The sequence below is a fragment of the Rhipicephalus microplus genome, chromosome X (genome assembly GCF_043290135.1).
Source record: "Rhipicephalus microplus isolate Deutch F79 chromosome X, USDA_Rmic, whole genome shotgun sequence".
Classification (NCBI taxonomy): Eukaryota; Metazoa; Arthropoda; class Arachnida; order Ixodida; family Ixodidae; genus Rhipicephalus; species Rhipicephalus microplus.
Window position 1 is genome coordinate 296,026,095 of NC_134710.1, and position 19,936 is coordinate 296,046,030.

General features: G+C 45.0%; 1 protein-coding gene across 1 annotated transcript in view; it reads left to right on the forward strand.

Moving 5' to 3' along the window:
• The first annotated feature begins 5,204 nt into the window (after nucleotides 1-5,204).
• The window catches only part of LOC142776193 (nose resistant to fluoxetine protein 6-like), a 101,829-nt gene continuing 87,097 nt past the window's right edge, over nucleotides 5,205-19,936 (forward strand). Inside the window, exon 1 of the mRNA XM_075879406.1 lies at nucleotides 5,205-5,429. Within this exon, the coding sequence (XP_075735521.1) occupies nucleotides 5,247-5,429 (183 nt within the window). The 5' untranslated portion in view covers nucleotides 5,205-5,246. The remainder of the gene's footprint in view (nucleotides 5,430-19,936) is intronic.

The window sequence follows — 19,936 nt, forward strand, 5'->3', positions numbered from 1 at the left end:
GTCTTCAGTTCCTCACTTTACAGCATATGCATGATTACCACATTGAAAATTCTTACCAGTACCACGGCGGCAAGGCCAACTTGAAATCAGGCAATCGGATGCCTAAAATTTGAAGTTTGCCATAAATAGTAGCTGGTGGCTTGAAACATGGGATGCTATAGGGCTTCGTACGCCATGAAGTTGAATATGACCACCAATGTACACAGCCTGTAAAGCAGTCATGACTCTAGTTCATAGTTAGAAATGTGTGATAACAAAACAACAACACACACATAGATGTATAAATGAAGGGAATTGGACAACGCAGTACTAGCAACGGAAGTTCAAAATTTTAGGGCTTTTAAGTCACGCTCGTACTCATTTTCTGACTTCGTCATTCTTAATTTTTGGAAGTCTTTCGTACTTTGTGCGTATATCTTTCTGTAGTTTGCATTACACTTCAATTTGTAGGGGCACATCGTTTTGTGTCTTTCATTGTCATTTCTCTGTGTTGTTTCCACCACTTTTTAAACTCTAGATGCACATAAACTTACCCAAGTGTATATTTTACGATTAGGTTTGCTGAATAAAGCCCGTTCCATTCAGCGTCGTTTCAAGCAATGTGAAATTTTTAACTCGGCAGGCTATTGGAGAGGTTACATGCAGTAACATGCATAACACTCTTCTAAATGCTGCAAGATATACGAAATGTTTGAGTTAGCGTACAATGAGGAACAGTGGAGTGTTCCTACTATCTTGTACACCAACAAGTGGATGAGCCACTCTTGCTGTTTTGCCTGAAATATTTCCCTGAAAATAATAGAAACGACGTCCATTAGTATATACGTATTCAGAAAAATGAATGTCTTGGCAAAGACTCACACATGACTATACTATTGCAGACTTTTCAAGAAAACACCAAACAAATACAAAAGTGAGATGTCACTGCGTACTTCCTGCTACAGAGGGCGAAAAATAAACGACCGTAAAGAGATTCGAAACAACACCGAAAGCATCCTTTTGTCCGGTGTACCATAATTCAGGCAGTTTTCGCTCTTAGTGAAGTCAGCATTGTAGCGGAAAGCGGTGCAAATGTCAGTACAATTAATTTTGTAGCTCAATGCATTTCAGTGGTGGCGTAAATTCTTAAGGCCCCTATATTAGGCTTAGGTACATGTTAATGAGCCCCAGGTGGTTGAAGTTTCCTAAGCTCTCCACTACGCCACCTCTGATAATCATATGGTGGTTTTTGGATGTTAAACACCCACAACTGTTATCACTTTGTAATTAAACACGTGAAACACTGGCTTGTTGATCAACCATAGCTGCTTTGTTTAGGACTGGAGGTTCGACGACTTGGTATTGATTCATGACAAAAGTGGACAAAAGAAGACCTGAATTTTAAATAGTATCAGCATTTTGTCTTGTCAGAAATTGTGTCAACACTCGCAATACTGTGCGCTGATCATAAACATTATGGCAACATAATGCAAAACAGAATAACGAAAGAGAAGGAACAAGGTGATTCAACCACGAGGTTCAACAGATTCAACTGAGTTATAACAATGGAATTAAATTAGCTTTGCGCAAGTGACACATCTCCTATATGCTATAAATATTCATATGTAACCTTGGCAAGTTCTCAGGCTGATGTGTGACTAACGAAGTCACTCTAAAAATATTCTTTCTTTAAAATTTGAATTTTTATTAGCAGACACTCAATAAAGTGTTTTGGAGCAGACGCAGCTGTCCCCTGAGTCGAGCTTGCAAAGCTTGCATCTTCACCTTATTAACTGGCCCCTCCGCGGTGGTCTAGTGGCTAAGGTACTCGGCTGCTGACCCGTAGGTCACGGGATCGAATCCCGGCGGCGGCGGCTGCATTTACGATGGAGGCGGAAATGTGGTAAGCCCATGTGCTCAGATTTGGGTGCAGGTTAAAGAACCCCAGGTGGTCGAAATATCCGGAGCCCTCCACTACGGCGTCTCTCATAATCATATGGTGGTTTTGGGACGTTAAACTCCACATATAAATCAATAAATCACCTTACCAACTGGTTCATAACGGGCAATTCTTAGTCTCTAGTGAAGTGGCGTCTACTGTTAGGGTGAACACGACTCAGCGAGGCCGCGCTCTGCATGCTGAGTGCCTGTGCAGCCGGCGCGACCGTGCATCGAATCGAAGCGGCGCAGGCACACACGAGCTTGCCGCTCTTGCTGTACTACAGAGATCGGAAGCAAATGAGCAGATGACGCAAAACATCCCCCATGTACTCGTGTGCGCATGCGTCACTACGCATCGATGCACGGACGTGCCAGCACACTGGCTCCGCGTGCCCACACTGAACCCTGTTCACCCTAGCCCTTAGTTCACACTGAAGCATCCGCTTTCTACAACTAGCGAATTCTCCTGCCGCCAAAACGCAGCGTTGTTCGCACTGAATACGCCCCGCGCCGCCGAACATGCCATCTACCACGGGGCGAACGCCGGATGAATTCGCTGTCACCCGGTTGTTGTCGCTGCTCGCAAACGCCACTACACTATCCGGTGGTCTAGACGTCGATGGTTCTCGTACGCATGCAGGAAGCAATAAGAAGCAGTACTGCTTACTTTGCTGGCAAGTAGCTGTCTTGTAATGCATGAAGAACAGAAAAAGCCGCTGACGCCGGTGGCGTTGGTGGGTTCGTCTTGCTCTGAAAGACCGCGACAAGCTTGGTCATGCCAACGACTAGCTCGGTCACTTCTTCCACGAAATAGGGACGAGAAGTTGGCACAGAGTGAATAAAACTCCTGTATTTTACAGAATTCAGTTACGTGCACAGCGAAATGACAAGTGAGTAGGGCTTGTCCACCATTTTAGGGGCGAAGCTCCTTAGGGCGTGGGCTGTGCGTCCCCTGTATGTAGCCACCTCTAGTTTAGTTCTTGCAGTGTTCACTAGATGGCGGTACCGTCCCCTGTATGTAGCCACCTCTAGTTTAGTTCTTGCAGTGTTCACAAGATGGCGGTACCGTCTCCTGTATGTAGCCACGTCTCGTTTAGTTCTTGTAGTGTTTACTAGATGGTGGTACTTGTAGCTGATGATGAAAAGATGCAAGATGTTATAAACTAGAAAGCGGTACTTGTAGTTGATGAAAGACGCGAGATCTTATAAAATAGGAATGATGTCACATATGGCGCGTGTCATTGGTTGAAGGCAATCGTTCGATTTAGTGCGGCGACGTACGCTAGGGGGAGCGATGTAATAAAATCGAGTGGGCAAAATGTACACAGGATTCATGGTTTACCAGGTTTACCTCCGGAGCTTCGCCCACTCATCATCATTCACTTCGTGGATATGGCGGCACTTTTTTCAAAATTCCTTGACTAGTGCTCCTATCGGTCCGCGGCGACTGATTCAGTGGCAGACGCCGCAAAAATTGGTCTGAGAGCAATTGGCGTGGACAGGGCCCTTTCGGCGGATCTTGCCGCCGCCGTATCGGTTTCGGCGCATTTTCGGAGACCGGAATGCTCATTGTGAACGCGCCCTATTACAGTGGACGGCACTGTATGTGCTCGTGACCAGGTTTCGTTCTTTACTGCACGCCCGAACGTCGACTGCAGAGCTTTGGACGGTATTTTCGCTATATCGGTCGACTTCAGCGTATCTGTCATTTACCGCGCTGCAAAGATGCCATATGCCTGATTATAGGTTTCTCTAGTTACACGATGTGTCAGGGCATTCAAGCGCTGCTCAGTGTCGTGGACCTCATAGCATGACTTCTCTTCAGTGATGAATGGTCGGCTGAAAGAACTTCATTAAAGTCAAATAGGTCGGAAGCGGCCGCTCCCACGTTGGGACCGAAATACCTAGCCTTTCAGCCGCATCGTGTGCCCGTTGCACAACCCATAATTGTCCCTTTAATGTAGTACTGCGCAAATCTGCGTTCTATTGTTCTTCAGCATTTTCCTTGTCGCTGTGCAACGCTGAGCAATGCCAGAGCATATGAGCAAGGTGTATGGTGACGTGGCATTTACCGCTTGTTGTAGGAACACTGAACTCCGGATAAATACTGTTAATTAACAGTGGGTTCGGATAGGTGCTTGTTTGTAATCGCCTGGGTGTAATGGCATGAACTCTGTTTAGTTTACTGTGTGGAAGGGCGAAGACCTTGTTTCCTAGATAGAAATGTTTTGTTAGCTCATTGTACGAAAGGAGGTGATACTTGCACTCGGAAACCTCAGTATCTTCTTGCCTTGTGGTTGCATGGTTGAGAAGTACTCGTGCAGGATTGTGGGCAGATTCGTGGAGGTTCATGGGAGCACCGTTGATTTCTCCCATGTGCGAAGGAAACCAAATAATCGTGTGCTGATAACTTGTCCCTTGAGCATTACCAGAGCCTGTCAGGAGATTATTCCTTTGTCCGATTCTCGCCCGGCTGCCCTAGAGTCGCTGTGGACCCTTGATCTATTTGAGTCCAGAAGAGCTAATGCAATGGCTACTGCTCGGTAATTTGTGACTCTGCAGTGGGATAATTCTTTGCGAGACATGCGACCATCCGCAAACAACTCATTTCTCTAGTCACAACCACCTTTGGCATCTATGAGTGGTCATGAAGTCGCGCCGGAAACTTGCAACATAGTCGAATACAAAAGTGGAAGGTACAGGTAACAGCAAAGAATGGGAGAAGAACAGCTTCCTTTCCCATTTCTCCCAGAAGGTAAAAGGAAAAATAGAAACAGGGCTCTTTGGGTCTTTGAGGTACAGGGCTGGTCAAAAGTTTCCGGGCCACAATGAAATGGCAGAATGGCCTTGAAACTTTTTATCCCCCCACCTTGTGTGGCTTGCCCTTGACTTTCCAGTGGGCCCTCCCCCCCTTCGCCCCTGTCATATTTCGGTATTTTCAATATTTCTTCTCGTTAAGGGAATATTTGATAAAACAATGATAAACTCAACAAACACAATACAAGGCAAGGAAAGGTACGCAGGAGCATTAACAGATGCAAACCATGGAGGACCCATCCGAAGCAGCGAGCGGGGCCCTTCACGCTGACTGCCGCTCATCCTCACTTTCTCCGCCTTTACGTGAAAACGTACGCATTTGGCACTCTTTCCTTTTGGCCTCCTCTCGTGCAAACAGCGTGCGATGCGCTGACCTGCCCTTTCCCCTCTCCTCACCCGCGCACTGCTGCCGCGTTTTGGAGAAAGCGCCGCGCGGCCGGCGCCGTATATACGGAAGGGACCGACCCCATTTCGGCGGCAGGCCCAGTCGAATCTCAAGCAGTTCTACTATGCGAACGTCTCCGGAGGCGCTGCTCCGGCCGGCTGTGCCGCTGCTACTGCTGCTTCTGCTCGTCCCACCGCTGGTGCTGGTACCGGCGAGCGGGACGAAGCAGGATGCCGAGTCATCCTCGACGCCTGCCGCATCCGGCGCATCCGTTAACGACGCGCCTGTGACAGACCCGCAGAAGATGGTGAGTACGGCGCTCTATTGCCGATGCCGTCTTGTGTAGCGCGAGTGTGCACCGTCTGCCGGTTATCAAACGTTATATATTTTTCCCATGCTAAAGTGGGGCAAAAATTAACGCTGGAAAGGCCAGTCGAGTTTTTTTTCTTATTTTGGAGAATTAAAGTGGCGGCCTGTTTTAGAGCATTTAGAATCCAAGTTTAGCGCACCTCTTACGCTGAGAAAGCCGGTAAAAGAAAGGCTGCACCAGGTCCTTCCACTTGACACCCATCGTGTCCAGTAGGAAGCGACTATAAGGAGCGGCTTTCCTTTTATCGTCCAACATTTGATTGTGAATGGCAGGCGACGGCATCCGTCGTTGCTTCATTCGTCACTATTTTTCAGCCCACTTGCTTGAAAAAAAAAATATTTCTTATTGGGAACGCTGCGGGATGTTCCGGGGCGCGAAGCGGCAGGTGCCCACGTGTAAAGTTGCCAAGACGTAGACTCATGGGGCCAACAACTCCTTAGGACGCTTTCGTGACTGTATCTTCCTCGTCTTTTCTTTCCGCGTCCTATTTGATGCTTTCTGTAGTTACAAGAGAGAGCAAGTTCACGTGAACGGGGGCAGGCGGCACCTCTCACGAACACGTCGAACTCTGCTCCAATACTCTTCCACCATCGACCCTCACGCGCTGAAGAAGTCGCTACAGATTTCGTATACTTTCGTCTTTTTGTTATCTCGGTGGAAGTGTACCTCTATTGTCGGCAGGATATCTTATGCGAGCTAGGGATTGCTGACATCCTGTGCTCGCGCTAGGCACCCTGCGTTCCGAGAAAAAAGGATAGATGTGCTAATGATCTCAGCTGGTAAGGAAGCAAATAAACAAACCCACGCGTTTTGGGAATTCTCCAGCTGACTGACTTCGATTTTCTGCCGCATCGAATGTACCATGTCACTCACCCAACTGACAAGCAGGTGACAGAATGTTGCACCGTATTGCGCGCAATCCAGGGTTCTTTCTGAGTTTACTCTGAAAATCTTTCTTTCTGTGATCCTATCAGCTAGATTTCTCATATTTAGCGTAGAAGCCCCTTAACTCCAAAAACTTTTGAAATGTTTTTTTTGGTTGATTTCTGGACGGAAGCTTGTATTCAATGATAAGAGAGAGACAGAGAAAGAGGTTCCTCGCTTGCAAGCAAAAGGAGCAACACAAAAGGTATCGTTATCTTCTTGAGTGGGATACGTGCAGTGTACCTCTTTGTTTCCAGTTTCATTTCGCGCGTGTGCGTGCTACTTAAATTACAGCCCCATAGCTGTAGCGTGCCAAAGCACATTACCAACCGAATGAAGGGTAGTGGCTTATATAGCATGCTTAGAGGTGGTAACAATACCCAGATGAATCTCTGACGCTTGTTAGCTACGTAGGAAGTGAGCGGATAATCACTCGGCCTGGTTTTTTTCAACAAATCGTCGCCACGTTTCGATACGCGTGTTTGTTCTCAATGATCTTCGCTCGGCTTTACTCGCGATGGCTGATAGCAAGGGGGTTGGCAGAGAAAGCGCCCGCACAGTTTCCGCCACTGGAGTTTCAGATTTGTGCTATTGTGAGGAAACCTGAACAGCCCCCGGCAATGCGGTGGTCGCAGAGACGACACGCGCCTTGCTGCTGAATGCGGTAGTCATCCGCGGAACTTTCCGGGCGCGTTCTCTTCCGGCTCGTCGCTCCGTGGCACGCATGCACGACGGAAATTAGCACTGCGCACCTCCAGAGCGTGTGTGCGCCATATGCGTTTCTTATATACGCGGTGGATCTTGCGTACGGCGGGCTCATATGACGTTATAACCTTGCCGCGTGGTGAGGCCAGACGTCGACAACCGGAAGTTTTGCTGGTCGGCGCTGACCGATTACTGAAGGGGCGGAAGTATTGCGCCGTGAGACGCGCCTGAGAAGTAGAACAGATCGCGGGCGGAAAACGATGTTTCCTCAAGCAAATGTGCAAAGCGAAATGAGACAGCGCTGCTCCGTGCGACGTGAAGCCTGTTGCACCGTTGGCGCACAGCCTGGACCCATACGCGTCTGTCGAGGAACCGACTGTGCCAACACTTCGAACTAAAGGAAACTAAAAAAAGACTGTTGATCTCTGGCTCTAATCTTTGTTCTTTTAAGTAAACAAGTGCCTTGCTGATTTGAGTGAAGCATGTGTAAAAACTGAAGCGCAAGCGAAGCGTTGTACGCAAAACAGATGTACTGTTATAGCTATACTACAGTCTCAGCTAGTTATTTCACTAATGACGCTTTCAGATGGGCTCGCAGAACAACGACGCTTTATTGGAAGGCCGACGGAGTCCACAGATTGTTTATTCCGGTACATAGAGCATACAGTCAAGCTTCTTTTCTCGTGCAACCCCGGCAAATTCTGGCGAAATTAAACAGAAAAGACAGGTTTCATAGAAAAGGAAAACAAAAAGAGAGACGTCTTTCCCATAACAAATATGCGGTTCTATAATGTACTTGAAATGTTTGAGAAGTGCGCCAAGCGTTACTGCAGGTGTATACTTATCCGCGATTTGTGAGACGTCATTACACGTACAGGAGAAAACCACAGTTCGTATAAAAGCTTGCTCAATTAATCCACTAAGGCTGTGTTTACGTCATACTTATCACTTTTAAGGTCGCCAGAAGGTGTGCATTTTATGGCGCCTGCAGCAACCTAGGAACATTTACGCACGAAATGAGACATTCCAAGGATAAAAATATTGCTCGCTGTCTATATAGAGATTTCAATATCTTTTTCAACTTCGAAACCGCATCGCAGTCCTTCACTTTGGTTCTATCATATAGCCTTCTAACGTAACAGGTAGGAACAGAAAATGTCGGTGGGTGCGTGATCGCAGAAACAATTCGTATAATCTGATAAGTTTGTCAATACGAGTTGGTTAGTAGGTTAAGGCATATATAGAGACCATGCTGCAAGTGAAGGCCAGCCAGTCCATGACAAATAGCTTTCACCAAAGTGATGCTACGGACGTTTATCGCTTTAGGTCTCGAAGCAGTAACAAGTATAACAACAAAAACAAAAAGATGATGAAAATGAGAATGCCCCATGGTTCCATAACACTGTCTGAGCACGGAGCGCGCTAAACTGGCTTCACTCGACCCTATTCACAGCGATCGCAATGAGGAATAAGGAAGTAACAAGGGCTTTGAGTCAACGAGAGGTCTTGCGGAATTCCTTGGGCAGCCTGACATCCACAATGTGGTTGGTGTCATCAGACCGAAGCTAATGTCTTCTGTAGTAATTATGTCGGATATGTCCACCAATACGGACACTGAGATGCTATGGATATTGTCTTTATGTGTTTGGCATCGTAGGGGACATGGAAGACCTCGACTGTATGATCATAATTCACGGTCGAACATACTGCAGCCTAACTTATGAGAAGCAGACAAGAATTCGGTAACTAGAAACGCTGATTCCAACAATTTTTAAGGCTACCTAATCATCCGATCGCGTTAAAGGGCACGTGAACTACGGCTTTGTGCACCGTCTTGCACATTAAATAGACTAATATGTGGAATATGACGTCCCAAAACTACCATATGATTATGAGAGACGCCGTAGTGGAGGGCTGCTGAAATTTCGACCACCTGGGGTTCTTTAACGTGCACCCAAATCTGAGCACACGGGCCTACAGCATATTCACCTCCATCGAAAATGCAGCCGCCGCAGCCGGGATTCAATTTCGCGAACTGCGAGTCAGTAGCCGAGTACCCTAGCCACTAGACCACCACGGCGGGGCTGCACATTAAACAGCTATCAGCATGATATAGAACGTGCCTGCAAAAGTAGTTAATATGCTATTCGAAAGCACAGCCACTTCGTGTGCCTGCAGTTTTTTTCCTTCCCCAGCTTAGCTTGGGAATACGGTTGTTTTTTCGCGATAATATTTCATATCTATAGAGAGATTAGCGGACAGATTTCGGCGTTTACGCTGAGGAGTTTTAGTTTGTGCAAAGCTATGGGCAATATAAGACAAGCGATCGACAAAACCTCTTTTCTCACCCTAAATTCTTTAACTCAGCACATCAGCTTGGAAGTTTCACTGTTTGTTCCGTCTTTTTTTTTCTTTTAGACTACGTCAATATTTCTCCTTTTTTTCAAATACGTGGGTTACTTATACGCGGGTGCACGTCGGCTGGCCTCACACTTAGTTTTTTTTACGGGGCCGTGTTCCGGTACTTTCCACGAGTCGAGAGGTGTTTAGTCATATTGCATGTATACTGTGTCGGTGCAGCGGCCGCGAAGCGCGCGTGTCCCCCACGCACATCTCTCGCGCTAGCGTCGAACATTTATGTATATATATTTAAACACACGCTCACACACTCATATTGCCGTCCTTCAAGATGGCGTGACGGACGCATTGCACGAAGCTAGACCGAGTTACGAAGCCATTCGATTGGCTACATTTTCGTCGACTTCCCCGAAACAGGCATGGAAATGCAAGCAGGCTCTATAAGAAATGGGTGCGTATAGATTCAAGGTTTTATTCGGGGACTCTGACCGCTCTTTTTGTTCTAAAAGAGGCAATCGATTCGACAGCCCGGCTGACAAGAGCTCCATGTACGGACACGGCGCACTGCGATCGCCCGGAAATCTTTGTCTCGGTCTACCACACCGGGGCACACAGACAAACATGCGTGAGTGCTCAAGACTCGCACGATGGCCGTGAGATGTGTGAGTGTGTAAACAAATGGACTACTCATCTGCAGCCAGCGCGTCAAGGTTGCGGGTCTTTTCTTGGAGCCCTAACGGCATATCGCGTTCTTATTCTTCTCTTTTTTTTTTATTTCACGTGCGGCCGACATGTTTGAACGGAGGCATGCCACTTTGCAGACGCTACCCTCCAAAGACCTGCGGAGCGATTCTTCGTGGACCATCGTAGCCGCAATATAAATCTCGTCGCGCGAAAACGATGTCCCGCTTCGCTGGTGTATATGCGCTTGTAACCGTTATGGCGGCGGATGACGGATGAATGGCGGCGCCTGATGAGGTAGGCAGAACATCGCCAATGTGTCAGGTCGCGGCCTTGATTTTTCGTACGGATATGCAGCTGTGCAGTAATTCCGTGAAAGCGACTGCATTTATATAGAGTTGATCTTCTCTTTCGCATTTCCTGTCGCATAGGACAAGGTTGCTCTTTAAACCGCAGTTGGAATCACCCACTCATATATATTGCGATTGTGTACCTTGATAAGCAGTCAAGTTTCAGCATGCTTACATAGCTCAATTACGTCACTTATTCTGCTGTAAACAAGATGGAATTTATGTACATATTTTATTGAATGTGTATATCTAATTGTTCTGTCCACTTGTCCTTTTAAGGGCGTTTCTTCCCACCCATTTCCGTAGTTGTACTTTCTTTAAAAAGTAGTGATAATTGCTAACTTTTAGGTAGTATGCACTTGTTCTAAGATTGTCCAAAATGTGAAATTTGCAGGTGTTGCGATAACTACTATGAAATTTATTACTTACAGTTTCCACCTACAAGGAAGTAGTAATGCCAACTTCGCAACCGTAGTAACACGAACATCGCCACCTCATTAGGGCACTTAATCACGCAAGCATAAGACCAATAAAATGAGCGAAACGGTAAAAGTTTTTCTTGTTACCCTACTTATAATTATAATTACTTCACGTACTTATCCTGACAAATACACATCTCAATGACATCGTCAGATAACAATGTACGCACACAGGCATGAACGAACCAAAAACGAGAACACATACATGCAGACGCAAAATATCCAGACTCTTCTACAAGATATTCTTTCAAGAACTGTTAGGCCATAGGTATCCATATTTTGAGGTAGCGTATGCTTTACAGATGAGTAGTTAATATAGACGCAGAATCAATGTTGTGGACCCAGAATCTTAATCTTACGGCTTGAATATACGTGTTGCATAAAGAAATTAATGCTATTACTCCAAGTCATCGAAGAAAATTATAGTTTCCTTAAAATTTTGTCCAGACTTTCACCTTAAGCGTCAGCAGTATAATGTTAGTAGAGGCAGGGACGTTCATTAACCCGCCATGTATTGCAAGTAGTAACCTTTTCTAACCTTGATACGATAGGTACTAATGACAATGTTTACTACCACGCATATAATTTTGCAGTAAAAGGACATAAGCTACAGTAGTAATGTAGACATGGGCGTATCAAGCCCTCCTCTTTTAACGGGGAGGGTAGAATTGAAGCGAATATACGCTGGCTGAACAGCCTGCTGTTCAATAAACAGTTTTTTTCTTTTTTACAATTAGCCAGACACTGCAAACAAAGTAGTAAACGGGTGATCGTATTCTTCAAGGCCTCACGTCATTTCACGTAGGCGACCATTGCATCACGGGATGAATAACGAGCTGCTGAGCTGCTGTGGCCACAGCAACCATTCCCACTTTTACCGTGAAGGTCTATTGTTCTTGAAAGTACATGATTGATATGTGACGTGTAACATCCCAAAACCACCATATGGTTATGAGAGACGCCGTAGTAGAGGGATCCGGAAATTTCGACTGCGTGGGGTTCTTTAACGTGCACCCAAATCTGAGCACACGGGCCTACAAGATTTTCGCCTCCATCGAAAATGCAGCCGCCGCCGCCGTGATTCAATCCCGCAACCTGTGGGTCAGTAGCCGAGTACCTTAGCCACTAGAAGAGCACGGCGGGGCTTCTTGAAAGTACAGTAGTTGCATTTTTCATAAGAGATTTTTTTTAGGATTTTTATTGCATTTCATTTTTTCGCCGGTTGCACATAGGTATATGCGAAGCGCTTGCTAAAATGGTAGTTGCTCGGCTTTTTTTTATTAATATGACATTAAAAAAGATGTTAGCGCACAAGTACGGCGTCGGCTCCTTCTTAGCACTTGAGTGAAAGTTTAACACATTTTAAAAGAAAACATAAAGAGCAGTGCATGAAAAATATAACACTATCATCGAGTGCACTGAAAGAGAGCACAAATCTGTGAAAACACTGATATTTCAAAAGTTCTTGATGATGGTGTTCAACAATGCAGTGAGCTCCGTTCTGTAAGTGGGGTCAGCGTTTGCCTTTTGAAATCCAGGGGGTCAGTGGTGCCATCTTCATTTCAATATTTCAGGAAGCATTTGCATACTTGCGACTTGGACTTGGGACTTGGTACGAAAAGGAGCACATGCATATATATATATATATATATATATATATATATATATATATATATATATATATATATATATATATATATATATATATATATATATATATATATATATATATATATATATATATATATATATATATATATATATATATATAGTGGGTGAAAAAATAAAGTGGGTGAAAAAATAACCAGCCGTGAGCAGGTTCTTTAACCTGCTCACGGCTGGTTATTTTTTCACCCACTTTTCTTTCTTCTTATTTACATTCCATTGATTCTAAAAGCTTCCCCTATACATTCCTTGGCATTACTGTCTGTTAGATCTCATTATTATTGTATCAATTGTATCAAAACACGGAAAAATAAGCCCTTAGGTATACGCCCTTAGGTAATAAGCCCTTAGGTATCTCGTATATATATATATATATATATATATATATATATATATATATATATATATATATATATATATATATATATATATATATATATATATATATATATATATATATATATTTATATATATATATATATATATATATATATTTATATATACGAGATCGAACAGTAAATGATGCCAAGGAAAGTATAAGGGAAGTTATTAGATCTAATTGTAATGTAAATGTGAGGAAAGAAAAGTGGGTGAAAAAATAACTTGCCGTGGGCACCAACCGAACCTGCGACCTTCGAATCACGCATTTGATGCTCTACCACTGACCTACTACGGCGGATATCCTCCCAGCCACTTTATTGGGTATATACATGAATTTAAACGTGAGAGCCCTTTATTCTGGGTGACACTAATATATACAATATATCTAAATCAACACTCGTGCACGGATACACTCAGAGCCAGAAGGCGAGGGGGGGGGGCGTCAATAAGACTAAAAAAAGATGTTCGCGGTGTGGTGTGTGTCAACCAGACGCCAGACATCTCTGGCTTAAACTTCCTACCAGTGGGGTCTGCGATCTCGCTTCCTGGTGCTTAGTTGTTTAAATATGCAGAAGGTTTTCCCAGACCACCTGCTCAACAACAACAACAACAACAAAAAAAGCTGATTGAAACATAGTAGACGAGAAAAGTCTGACCATGTTCCGCACAAAAGCAATTCATGTACAACATGCAAGCAATGCTTACTGCTTGCTACTTTAATCAACCTGAAGTTCCATTCAGCAAGCCGACAAAGCTGCTGGCTTACTTTCGAAATTTCTGAACATCATCTGTGGGAAAGATTGTTACGTCGATTGCCAAGTCAGGTAAGGCCTATTGCAAGCCTGACGAACGGTGGCGACTCGCTGCGCATGTCGAATCACAGGGGTCTTGTTGCTGTCGCAAAGCGTGTTACCTTACCTTGTAGAGTAGAGAGCTGTGCTAACTGTCCGCTATTCAAGCTATTGACCGTCATATGTGGGAAAGCTCAACACTTCAATTACCACTCGGGGCAACGCACGTTCCGAGAAGAGGAAGCACGTGCAACACCACGGCTTGTTTATGGAGTCAAACTTGAGTGGACTCACTGAACCTACCGTTATACGAACGGAGAGATTCGAGCTCCAGATATGGCAGCTGCACGCATACCAGTGCAAGTATGGAAAACACCTCCAGAATGACAGATGATGGTCATTGCCACCTCCTCGACGCTAGCGACGAGGAAGACTGCCATCACTCCGACGGGGCGCGGTACCACCAGCCTGCCCCGCGATTGTTTCGACCAGAGAAGACTATTGAGAAACTGCCATGCAGAATGCCCCTGCTTTGTTCTGTGTTACGAACACGGGGCGAATTCTCAATGCTTTCTCTACATGAGATCGCTTTGCCGTTAGGCTACTGGTGTTAATATTGATAATAGGCTGAGCATTCCGCTTGCCTGAAAATATCTATTATTTAGAGTTGTAGTGTGAAATGTTTTTGCGAATTTGATTCCAGGACCTTCTTTATGACCTAGAAGGTATGAAAGCTAGATGACAATCTCTGGAAGCTAACAGCCTCGCTGCTCGTAAATACAATGTAAAAATATTTTCCTTATTTCTCCTCGTCGTGTTACCTACCTCCTTTATTGATACCTACTTTCTGCGATGAAACGCATCTGGCCGACACATTTCGTATTATTTCTATGCTGTGCATGTTGCAAAACTGTACAATCGGTCTTTCTTTCCGTCGCACGTGTTCCACGCCAGTTTTCGTGCTTTATTTATCAGGAATTTACGAGCATGGCATGCAACGATGACGTTGTCACCTGAGTTTATTATTATTAGGCTTGCTGCAAGTATAAAGGTGATGAACTCACAATCGCACCTATGCAGTGGCGTACTTCCTCGATACACTTGCTCAGCGGTGCGAAGCAATGACACGAGAATCTGTGCCATCGTATCTCGCAACAAAGGATACGTTATTGTTCCTGTTCACTTGAGGTTTAATTTATTGCAGCAAGCGCTGATATACCGGGCATGCACAAGCTGCAAATTAACAAAATATCAATGAATATGGAAGGGTTTAGTGCATCGCGTCATAATCTTCAACAACAACAACAACAACAACAACAACAACAACAACAACAACAACAACAACAACAACAACAACAACAACAACAACAACAACAACAACAACAACAACAACAACAACAAGAACGACGACGACGACGACGACGACGACGACGACGACGACGACGACGACGACGACGACGATTTCGACGACAACAACACACACACACGCCCCGCCGCGGTGGTCTAGTGGCTAAAGTACTCAGCTGCTGACCCGCAAGTCGCGGGATCGAATCGCGGCTGCACTTCCGATGGAGGCGGAAATGCTGTAGGCCCGTGTGTTCAGATTTGGGGGCACTTTAAAGAACTCCAGGTGGTCAAAATTTTCGGAGCCCTCCACTACGGCGTCTCTCACAATCATATGGTGGTTTTGGGACGTTAAACCCCACATATCAATCAACAACACACACTCACGCACTCACGAAAGCACAAAACTCTCGAAACAAATTAAGAGCGTGAGTGCTTTTTTCATTTTGTTTTATCGCCATGAGCATATTGTTAGTGTGGCCACAACCGTCACCATCACTCCCTATGATGGCTGTATACGCCAAGCTAGTGACTCCGCCCACCGACGCGTGAGTCACTGGTGGCCTTTGTCACTAGAACCATCGATACTAATCATGTCCTCCCCTACTGTGTCATACCCGACTAGCTCGAAGCACCCTTGCTACTAAAGCATTACCACACTGATTCCAACGCAGACAGCCTTCAACCTACAACATCCTAATCCAAATAAAAACAAAAACAAAAAATACTACCGTTCACAAGAACATATTATAAACCTAATGGCTGCCTGCCTTGCGGTAAACCTTATTTAAGGCAAAGCGCTCGTGTACGTTCCTTCTTTCAGTTGTCTCGCTTTACTGGGGCTACACCTATCTGTATTCTGTCAAACTACCCTCCCCCCCCCCCCGTACCTCCCCTTTGCACTGCTCGCTAACACATTTTGCCATAGCGGGTGAAGCAGAAGCGCGGTGCCCATCACTGTCGGCAAGCGCGAAAGCGAACAGGAGCAGAAAGCGCGTTGACCGCGAGCACTGTTAACGAGCCGGCCGGGTTGTGGGATGCAGGTCACTGGGTCCTCTGCTACTGCCGCCGCTGCCGCAGTGGAGCCGGGAAAAAGACGAACGTCACTATTTTTGTTTCCCTTTCCTTTTATCTCCATCCTCGCCGTTTTCCCAAGTCGTTCGGGTTTTGTGCCGTTCTCGTCTCGCGGTGAGGACGGACAGCCGCAGCTGCTCGCACGTGCCTCTGTGGCCTGGAGTTCGCGCCGCATCCGCGCCGTCTAAACGACGCTCGAGAGAGATGCGGTGGTCCGTGCACTAAATTTGAGTGCAACAACAAGAGGCGACGTGGGGGAGCGTATATATACGGGTTTGCCACGTTCCTTGCGTTGCGTTCTTCCAACGATATCATTCACCCTTTAAAGTCATTTAGCTGACAAGGCTGGCACTTTAAAATGACAGCGTGTTCGTTGAGAAAAACCTACTTGTTTTTTTCTTCACTTTGTCCTGGAAAAAATTGGAACCATGCGTGAGGTTTTCGCGTGTCGCGGACTTTTTCACGGCCAACGATGGTGGCGCAACATGAGGAGAGGGACGATGTTGAGTTGACGTAAACCTGTGTGGAACGAGTTTCCTTTTGTTCGACACAGAACGCGAGACGGCGAAAAATGAGAAAAGAGTCAGTCGAAAATTCTTTTACCTTGTATACCAGGATGCTCTTGAGCCGTCACCACTCCTAATTAACATAAGCCAACCACTGTTCTGAACACAGAGCCACTAAGCTGTTAAGCGCTTCATTTCGATAATCCTGTAGATGTAATGTTTAGGAAGTACGCGTCCACTCCAGTTTTCTTTCTTCAATAAAAAAAGCACAGAAACAAAGGGCCCCGTAACGGAGAACTGCAGGAACCACATTTTTGTGTCATGATGACAAATTATAGCACCTCTCATTGTTGTTGCAACAGGTACACTTTACATGATTTGTACAATTCCATTTATTCTACTGCAGGTTTGGGAAGTACCTGAACATATTTCAACAGAGCGCATGACTGCGCGCATACAAGAGAAGAAGAGACAAACCGCAGTCCTTTTGTGAACTACCATCTGCCTTCTTTGGCTCCTCGCCGTAAATGATTCATTCGCTATCTACATTCAGCAACGTTTTGTATTCATTTGTGTTGTTGTACCGTCTTGTTGAAGAGAGAGTCAGCGGGCATATGAGGAACTGAAACAACGCTCAGTGGGATCGGAGGGACATGAAAAGCACGAGCTTAACGAATTTGAATACAAACACGCAAAAATAAAAAAGTCACAAATTTGCCACAAAGGCGAATCAATGAACGCGATTGCAACAAATTCGAAGGTCACGCGCAGAATGGAAAGCAGAGCAAAACGTTCCCCGCGTTCAAAAAACACAATTGACGCACGAAACGTAATCACAGGTATACATGCACGCGAATAAGCGTCTCAGTTGTTACTTTGCTGTGTCTGAAGATCGCGCACTTTTCACAAACAGAGACTGCAATATTTGCAGGGACCTTTGTGCACCCAATGACTACAACAGAATTGTTCCAGGTAAAGCCCGAGGCCAGCCAAGACGCATGACCCTCCGCATCACGATATAAGGGCGCGCGAGAGAGCGTCGTCTCCTAGCGGTGCAAAATACGCGTGGAGGATGAGAGCGCACGCCGCCGCGCGATGTGGCGCCGCGCGCTATCGGTCCCATGTTACTGGTAATTCCGAAAACATTATAATTCCCCCCGAGATGCCTGTCAGCAACGGGAAGTATTTATTAATTTATTGATTTACAGTACCTTAGAGAGCCCTCGAGGGGCATTGTGTAAGAGGGCGGTACAGATAATATGTTAGAAAAATATATATACATATATATCTACACATACATAAGCAAATATTGAATATAATAAAAAATGCAGTTCAACCCATGAACATGTAAGCAAAATACATACTAGAAAAGTGAGTTACAGTATGTGAAGGTGAAATACAAAAAAATATAATGACAGTAACTACAACCTAGCAATAGTGCAAAAACATCGTATAAATAGCTTGCGTTTGAACGGTGTAGGACGTGCTCCACGGTGGCTCAGTGGTTAACACCTCGCACTCACGATGCAGAGGATCCAAGTTCGATTCCGCGCGGTAGAGGCTTTTTCTTTTTTTAGCATCTTTCTATATATATATATATATATATATATATATATATATATATATATATATATATATATATATGTACAGTGAGTGACGCCTACACCAGTGCCGAAATGCAGCTGAGAGTGTCTGTATGTTCTGTATATTTAGTGTCGCAGTAAAAAATAAAGTAAGAGTCGCATTACCAGGATCACGCTCGAAGGCGAGAGGGAGCACGAACGCACGTAATTGAACACGGCCGTGTTGTCACGAAAACCGTGCACTGTCGTTGCGAACGCTACAATGTATGCTGAAGTACTCGACAGGGTTGGTGGTTGTCATGGATTTTGGCGCCTGTTACTACTGCTCAAAAAAATAATGTATAACATCTTTAAAGGACTACCGAAATGACATTCCACCCGCCACGGTGGTCTAGGTGCTCGGCTGCTGACCCGAAGGTCCCTGGATCGAATCCTGGTCATGGCGGCAGCGTTTACAATGGAGGAGAAAAATTATTGAAATTTGAGTTCACCTTCAAGAACCTTAGATGATTGGAATTTGGCGAGCCCTCCACAGAGGCGTTTCTCATTATCATGTTGGAGTTTTGGAACGTTAAACCCCAGCAAATATTATGTTGAAATGACCATCCTAAACGTTTTTTACGTGACCTTAAAGTAAAAAAAGAAAGGTAGTAAATTTTCTCAGCAAAAAAATAAAACACAGAAATGGCAGTGCACCACACAACAGTTCCTGTGAGGCGTCTTTTACGAACCGGGGCCCGTATTCACAAAAACGTTTTTCATGCTAAGAAAATTCGTGAGAGAATATTTTAGCCAGTCACGATGCGGGACATATCGGTAGCGAAGCTAGTGAACCGATGCAAAAACGAAGTTACGATAAGAAAGTTTCGTGCATTGGTCCCCTGGAGCCAATCGATTAACAAAGCTCTTCCTTCGCAAGCGGTCTTTTCCATTCACAAGCGCCGCCAAGGATATGTTCATTGTAAAGGTTACAGGTAATTTACTTTTAAGAACAATTACACAGCGTAGGACATTTTAGTAAAGTGCTCTCAGCGGTGTCTGCTGCGGTGTAGCAGTGATTATGAAGCTCGGCTGCTGACGTGAAGATCGCGGGTGTGATCTCGGCCATTTCAGGGGAGGTGAAATGCTATAGAGGCGCGTGTATTGTGCGATGTCAGTGCACCTAACCCTATTTATATTAGACAAAGTAGCAAAATCTTGCGTTCCGCGAAAAATAGTGTTTTCAATGTTGAAGTAACAGTAATTTTGCGAAAACACAATGTTCGCGAAAACAGCTTAAAAGGGTGGTTCAGGTAGTTTTCCTTGCTGAGCTGAACACTCTGTATGTAAGCAAGTGCTCTAGTCTTGTCACGTTTTTCATGTTTGTCAATCCTCTGTCGTTACTACTACCTGTTCTAAAGCAATGTTCTTTTTGTTTTTTTGATCCATGTATTTCTTCGCTGGCATTCTCACCTTAGATAATTTGACCCAGATCCTGCTTATCGCTTGTAAAGAAAGCTGGGAGTAAGAAATAAATAATGAAATAAATAAATAAATGAATGCGCTTTGCCTGAAAAGTTTTGTGACAGGGTAGTAATAAAAGTGAAGTTGTCTTTAAATATAC